Here is a 7,910-nt window from a genome sequence, read left to right as displayed (position 1 = left end):
TCACACCACACTACATAATTCTCATCTAAATTCTCTCATCTTCTCTTATCAATTCTCGATCTTTTACTCTTACAAAAAAAATATCCGGCTCCGGCGATCACCCCTCTGACTCTCGTGGTTGGAACCACGAATGGTTCGGCTCACAACCATTCCCTAGTCCGGAAATGCAATTTTCGGCCCCTCCTCAAACCCAAGGTTCTCAAGTTCCGGGTGGCTACCGGCCTTACCCGGTGGACGACCAAGATGCCCCCGATGGGCGATACGGGTGGGCACCCAAACCCAGATCGGGAGGGAGCGGCGGCTCTCAAACTCCTCCTCTTCCTACTCCTACTTCTACTCCTCATGGTGTTCGCACCCCGTACACTCCGGCAGAGATGGATCAATTATTCAAAGCCTATTTGATTATCTCCGAAGATCCGGAGATAGGCACGAACCAAAGCGGGGATAGGTTTTAGTAGCGTGTCTCTCGCCGGTACAATGAAAACCGCCCGGCTGGAACATCGAGGACAATGAGAGTATGGTGCGTAATGCTATATTCAGAGCCAACGAAGAAATCCAAAAGTTTCAGAGGTATTACCTCCAGTAAGAGCGGTCGGCGGGGAGCGGCAGGAGCGAACTCGACATCAACAATGCCGCCTTGGAGACCTACCAATCCCTAAATTACAAACCGTTCAAGTGCCTCAGCGCTTGGCAGGAGGTGCGTGTGCATCCGAAGTATAAGGGAGATGTATCATCCTCCTCGAGCTCCTCCAGCAAACGGTCGAGGTCGGTATCCCTATCCGACGCCGGCGAAGATGAGGTGGCTAGCCAGCTTGCCGGAGCCAACTTGGATAGCCCCGACGCCCGCCCGAGCAGTTCCCAACGCCGGCCGCAAGGAAGGAAGAAGGCGACGACCAACCGTCGTCGCGCCGCGACTCTATCCGCTCCCGCTCCCTTTGTGTCACCTCAACCTCCCACCAACTAGTTGTGGACCCTTTTGGCCCAGCTCAATCTCAGAAGAACATTAGGGATAGGGCCAGAGGAATAGTCTTACACGAGGGTATTTTTTAGCCTTTAATTATGTATTTTTTATTTCTTAGGATTTAATAATGTATTTTTATTTTTTAGGATTTTAATTATGTAAATTTTTATTTTTTTTAATTTGTAATAGTATTCCGAGTATTTTTAATGCATTTTAATATTGTGGAAATGTTTTTATTTAAATTGAATAATTAAATGGTGGGACCCTTGAGCATGTTCTTACGGAAGAGCATAGATATAGATATTGTGCTCTTGAGGAAGAACAGAGAGTTAAAAAGTAATAAAAGTGAATCCAGGCCCACTTTTAGTACTGCAGAGCATGGATGAAGATGCTCATGCAACCGTTGAGATTTAGAATATGCTGCGTTACATTGTTTAGTTTTGATTCAAAACGAACTTTTAGTACTGTATCTTTTACTTGCATAAAAAAAGAAAACACTATAAAAAGAAGTATGATGTTACAAAAGCAACAACCAATAAATAAGGCAAGGAATACACCACCTGTTAATACAAAACATTCTTCAACTACAGTATTATCACCAACTATAGAAATGGCAGGCCAGGAAGGGAGCAATCCGAAGAAGCCTCATAAACGTTAATACATACGAAAAGAAGTGTCGATGAACGAAAACTGGCATCAGAAACAACCGCACACATTGTTAAACATTAACAAACACGCGCATCGGTGTCTTCACTCTTGATCAAAGCCGCAAAAACTTTCACGCCCTCCATGATCAGAATCTCCTCCTTGGACTCCTGGAACGATGACCTCGGGGTGATCTGTAGAAGATTTCAATAAAGAAGATTAATCACAAAACAGTAACAGACAAATAGACAATTTAGGTCACATTGTGATAATATGTGGCTGTTCCCATTTTTGTCAATCGAGACGCTTCGATATTATTACCAATCAAACAGTGGGATACTCAAAAACAGACATGAAAAGCGACGTCTAACAGATTAAAAGTAGAGAAAGAGTTTTCAAGGTTAGGTATCATAACATTGCTTCACCATATCTGAATCATGACAAACCCAAACTGCTAAACAAAACATTTAACATGCCCCCTCGACATCGTTCAAACACCATTCTACCTCTCATAAAAAATTCCAATGATTTATTAGTCCGTTTAGGTAATAATTGAGGCATGCACATTTCCAATATCAGTTTTTCTCAAACTCTGCAAAGCATCTCTGGCTTCAAAAGTATACGGGGAGCAGTAACGTTCAATGCTGCTATTTTCTAGTCTTATATTTTTCTATGAGCAACAGTAGTTTTAGAACACGTACCTCCTCCTGACGTTCCTTCTTCTGAATGGACCTTTGCTGAATGCCCAGTCAACGTTCATGGTCTGGGTTAGGAGTTCAGCTCCATCCATCTCTCTTATGGCTCTCTGTGCCTCCTCAAACTTCTCAAATTCAATCAGAGCATAGCCCTAGAAAACACCATAACACAATTGACAATGGATACATGAGAAATATAGTGCAGGCAAAGATAAATGGACTATTATCGAGAAAATATGAGGGTGCCGGAAGAAAAAGAAACGTGATCCCTAGTCCCTTTGTGAGCAAAGACTGGCAAACATTTGAAGATAAACCTGGCAAACATTATACAGAATATCTCATAATATATCTCTTTAACACGTTCACAAAATTAGACTGTAACAGGCAACTTGCACAACAAATTATAAAAGAAAACAAGAAATATACCTTGACAAAACCCGTACGACGATCAAGATTCAAGTGCAAATTCTTTATCTCTCCAAAATCACCAAATGCATTTTGTAGATCGTCCTCTTGAGCTTCTTCATGAACTCCAGTAACCAGAATAATCCATCCTTCAATAGCTACAAAAGTGCAAACCACAAATAGAACTCAGACTTCTATCCCAATATCTACTTTAAGTTCTTGCAGAAAAAGAAAAATGGTGTCATCTAATCAAACATGCCTCCACTTCGAATTCGCTACAGACAACAGTATCAAACACTCCAACAAACTTGATCAGTAGTACTTCTAGAGCTTAATTCTCCCATACCGTAAGCGCTAAGGAAAATGTAAACACTACCAATAAAACAACCCAAGCAAGTACATCTAGCTCAATTTTACTACTCCCTCTGTCCCAACTAAGATGACACACTTTCCTTTTTAGTTTGTCGCAATCAAGATGACACTGACACATTTCTATCTTTGGTAACTTTCTCTCTCCAATTAATATACCCAACAATTTTTTCTCTCTCCAATTAAATATTCAACTCACTTTCTCTCCATTTAATACTTCCACCCACTCTTTCTCTCTCCAATTAACAACACAACTCCTAAAATCTCATGCCGGCTAAGAAATGTGTCATCTTAGCCGAGAAGGAGGGAGAAGTATACACCAAACCTTCAATAACAACTATTCACTACTAATTATCAAATTTCTATACCAAATTTCCGAAAGAAGTATCCATAGCTTGACAACTACAGCAAAATTGCAGAAAATCAACAAACAGATCTTTCAATTTTTCGATACAACCACTATTCAACAATATCCGCACAAAGATATCAACAGAAACAGTTACAAGAAAGGTGAATTCGCACAAACAGAAAAGCAATAAAGAAATAATTCAAAACAATTGAGGTTTTATATACTGACATCGTTCGGGGCCAGGACCGCCTTCTGAATCGAGCGAATCGAAGGGGCCGGACATGCGAGCGTTGCGGTCGGACTCCGCAGCGGCCTCGTCGCGAAAGCCGCGGCCCTTGGTCTTCTTCGGAGCGGTGGAGGAGCCACCGCCAGTGATAGCGGACTTGAGGCGAGGAAGGGCGGCTCGACTGGGGGAGCCGTCGCCGACGTCCTCATCCATGAGATCGTCCTCCTCAGGCTCGAAATCGACGGCCTCCGATTCCGCATTCGCCATTGAAGCAGATACTCTTTGCTAGGTTTAGAATTGGGGACTGGAGGGGAGATGATGGGTTTAAAAGAGACTGCCAAATCATTTCACATGTCATTACTGAAAAAATTAAAAAACTTTTAAATGAAATGTATTTTTCTTGCTTATGTAGTTTTTTAAATAAAAAACATTACTCCCTTTTTATTTTTTATTTATTTATTTTTTTATTTTATTCTCTTCACTTAATTTATAAAAAAATATTATATAAAATTTCGTAACAAAAAAAAATATTACACTTAGAGTGGGACATAGAGAGTATCTATGAAATGAAATTTAAGATTAAAATATTAAAGTACATTTCTTTTGTTCCATAGTAATATAGTCACTTCTTTTCGACACAGAGATTCAGATATTAAATATATTAAGTGAAGAGATAATAAAGTAGGAAAGAGAGAAAAAGTAGAAATAATAAAGTAAGAGATGAAATAAAGTAAATGAAGGAAAAAAGTGTTACTTTTTGCTAAATAAAGAAATGACTCTACTATGATAAAACATCCTCAAATGAAAAAAATGACTCAACTATTGTGGGACGAAGGGGGTAAAATTTTAATTTTTGTCAATTGTTTCATCTATATATAACATACCGTCTTTAAATTATGAGTATTTAAAATTACATGTTTCATAAAAAATTATTTTACTTGCTTTTTTGTATTTTAGGTAAAAATGTCGTTTTTAAATCATCAAAAGATAGCATTTTTTATATAAAAGAAAAAATTTAAGAAAAAATGAAACTTCATAATTTAATATTACAAATTTAAACTTTATGAGATGAACCAGAATTTGATCAAATTTAATAATATAAATTATTATTAATAAAAAAATAATTGACGTATTATTAATAAAAAAGTAGACTCAATTCATTAGAAAGTAAACTTACCATTTAGCTTTGTACATGACCCAAAATGAAAAATAAGACTAATTTTAGAAATTATTTGGATTTCATAATGTAAAGAATATTATTTAGAATATGGACGGTTTCCATTTTGGTCCGTCCCATAAAAATATCTCATTCCATTTTGGTAACTTCTTTCTCTCTAATGAGCCGAGTTTCATTATCCCCTAACAATACTACTTCAATTACTTTTCTTTCTATATCTCTTACTTTACCATTTGTGCATTATAATCTATATAATCATAAATGCCCATATTTTTATGGGACGAAGAGTATATTTTATGTATAATTATATATATTTCTCAATAGATCTTATAATTTTAAAATAGTATTAAATATATTTTATATAATTATATTTATATTTTATAGTATACATAGTAAATTCGGTATATACCATGTGTATACTGTAATTTGTTACATATATCGAATCATGCTATTGAGCTGTTAACCATGGTATGAGAAAATTGATATTGTTACAATACCAAATATTCGATATTTTTGATAATTTTGATAATTTTCCCACTCCTAGGCGTGGGAAGAGGCGCTCCACTATGGGTGTTGTGGTCTGACAAAAAAAAGAGGAACAATGACATGGCGGGGAGCTATGGCATGGCGAAAGGCGAATGCTATACCAACAATGGTTGGTCCAAAGTGGTGATTGTTGGGGTAGTGCAGCAGAAATACGTGATTATCAAACAGATTCAACAAACGGATTCGTTTAAGTGATTATGTGATTAATTCTATTTTCAGGCAAAACACAAATATCGATAGTTCACATAAAATACGTAAATAAAAAAATGTTTCTTAACTATTGCATTGTGATCCCTTAAAAGATCGACTTGGCCTGCACCTTCACCACTTGTAGAGTTTTGACTCAACTTCAGATCTTCAAACCTATTCCCTTGCTCTTGATTAGCTATTTGCGTGGGCAAACCTCTGATAATCACAATATTTCTATATAATATACGTGAAGACAAATTCCCTAGTGATTTGAAGAACTAAAAAAATTTAGATCTTGATATGCATAAGGAGAACTAGAAAAATTTATTCTAAGGTTAGGGTTGTTTCGTCACTTCTACTTCTATTTTTGTAGCCATGTATATTTGAGCTAGGTTAGAAATCCATGGATGTATTGGATTTGGCCTACCCATTGGATAATTACTCCCTCTGTCTCACAATAAGAGTCAAATTTTGCCATTTCAGTTTGTCCCATAATAAGAGTCATGTAACATCCCAAAAATGACGTCTGACAGAATTCACTATTCTAGTTATGAAATCGACGACTCAGGGCTTTCGACGAATAAATCGATTTTGGAAATAATGATAGTTGATATAATTCATAATTTTTTTAAGGTTAAAATCTAATTAGAATTAAGTATTAGAATGATATTGGGGATGAAAAAAAAGGGAGAAAGATTCAAATCGGCTTTTGCATATAAAATACGACAGAGGGGTAAAATCATCTTTTCACATAAGAGCAACCAAATTTCTTCTAGAAACTTTAAGTGGCTGATCAGCCATGTATGTGTGGGTAGGCATGCACACGGTTCAAAAACCGCCGGTTCCGATTCAGAACCGGCGGTTCACGGTTCAACATTTTCATGAACCGGAACCGGCCCGCCTAGGGTTCCGGTGGTTCCGGTTCCGGTTCAAAAAACCGCCGGTTCATGGGGCGGTTCAAAAACGCCGGTTTTTGGCTGAAACCGCTGGTTCCGGGCCGGTTCGGTGGTTCATTTTTTTTTTTTGCATTTTCTTATTTATTTATTTATGAAATGTGCGTAAATAAAATTCAAAAAATCACGATGAAAATTGCAATTTTATTGATATTACAAGTTACAACAATTACAAATCACAAAAAACTTGATGTATTAAACAAAAAATTTAAATACAACGACACTACTAGTATACAACGAAGCTAATTACAAATTACAAAAAAGACTTGATGTTCTGAACAATGAAATTATAAGTATATATACTCTTAGTCGGCGAAGGAGATGTTTCTACATAACTAAATTGAGGACACCTTTAGCAATTCAACCTTAAATGCTGAGTTTAGTCTAACAATCAATAATTATATTATAATTGTCAAAAGTTTCCCAAAGTTAGCCTTATAGAGAAATCTACTTAACCGACTAGAGTAATACAAATATAATTATTTAATTGTATTTGCATATTTTAAAAGTAGAAACAAATGGAAAAAAAAGAAATAAAGGAAAAAGGACTTAAGCTCAACTTAAATTTAAAATTTAAGTTGAGGTGTCTACATATCCCTAATACTCATTTGCATTAGGGAATCAAAGCTCACGTAGTTCTCTTACCTTACTTACCTATTTGGCTTGCTTGGCCGGCGGTTGACGGTTGGCCTACGATTCATCCCCGGTGAATTCTTCTTGTGATTCCTCCTGACGATCATCCCAATCATTTTCTAGTTCTCTAGCGTCAGCTTTGGCATAATCATCAAGTAACATCACGGCTTCCATATTTTTTGCGGAGAGCTTACTTCTTGATTCATCCAACACACGTGATCCAACACTGAAAGCGGACTCGACGGAGACAGTGGAAGCCGGAACCGAAAAAAAATCCTTGGCCATTGACGCAAGTATGGGAAAATCTTTCTCGTGTGTTCCCTACCAATCGAGGACGTCGATTCGGGCGGGAGGAGTAGGACCTTCATCACCAAAGGAAAAGAGTGAATCGAAATATAAAACTAACTCACTTATCATACCTGAGGACGACCTTCCGCCGGTGCTGTAGCTGTATAGGTCGGCTAATTGGGAATGCGCGTCGGGGTCATCATAATCGGTTTGAAATGCGAAGCCAAAGTTAGTTGTTGAGGAGGGGTAGGTCTTCTGATTTGGTGGGTACTATTATACTTGGTTTCATATTCGGTGTAGAGAGCACGCAAGTTAAACTCGAAGGTTTGTTGGACAATGGACCGGTCCGGGAGGTTTATTTGAAATGTTTCGGTTAGGTTTACTCCATATTGGTCATTGGTATCCGCTTGCAATGCTTGAAGTGGACCAAGATCAATAGAACTCAAATTGTTATAATAAAAATCTAAAATCCTA

General features: G+C 37.4%; 1 protein-coding gene across 1 annotated transcript; it reads right to left on the bottom strand.

The window, feature by feature from the left end:
* Positions 1–1,478: 1,478 nt before the first annotated feature.
* LOC121762345 (RNA-binding protein Y14A-like) lies at positions 1,479–3,971 on the bottom strand. Its single transcript, XM_042158197.1, has 4 exons — positions 3,653–3,971; positions 2,728–2,864; positions 2,308–2,453; positions 1,479–1,800 (listed from the first exon to the last, which is right to left on the bottom strand). The coding sequence occupies exons 1-4, from the start codon at positions 3,915–3,917 to the stop codon at positions 1,755–1,757; spliced, it is 594 nt and encodes a 197-aa protein (XP_042014131.1). The 5' UTR covers positions 3,918–3,971; the 3' UTR covers positions 1,479–1,754.
* Positions 3,972–7,910: the final 3,939 nt, after the last annotated feature.

The sequence above is a fragment of the Salvia splendens genome, chromosome 2, assembly GCF_004379255.2.
Source record: "Salvia splendens isolate huo1 chromosome 2, SspV2, whole genome shotgun sequence".
NCBI lineage: Eukaryota > Viridiplantae > Streptophyta > Magnoliopsida > Lamiales > Lamiaceae > Salvia > Salvia splendens.
Note: the sequence above shows the minus strand (reverse complement) of the source record. Positions and strands in the feature narration are given on the sequence as shown.

What these genes read in the sequence shown, in the direction of transcription:
- LOC121762345 (XM_042158197.1), bottom strand. Translation starts at nt 3,917, where the DNA reads ATGGCGAATGCGGAATCGGAGGCCGTCGATTTCGAGCCTGAGGAGGAC. An exon ending in CGGTCCTGGCCCCGAACGAT is followed by an intron (nt 2,865 to 3,652) that starts GTCAGTATATAA and finishes GCACTTTTGTAG; the next exon opens with CTATTGAAGGATGGATTATT. An exon ending in AGAAGGAACGTCAGGAGGAG is followed by an intron (nt 1,801 to 2,307) that starts GTACGTGTTCTA and finishes AATCTTCTACAG; the next exon opens with ATCACCCCGAGGTCATCGTT.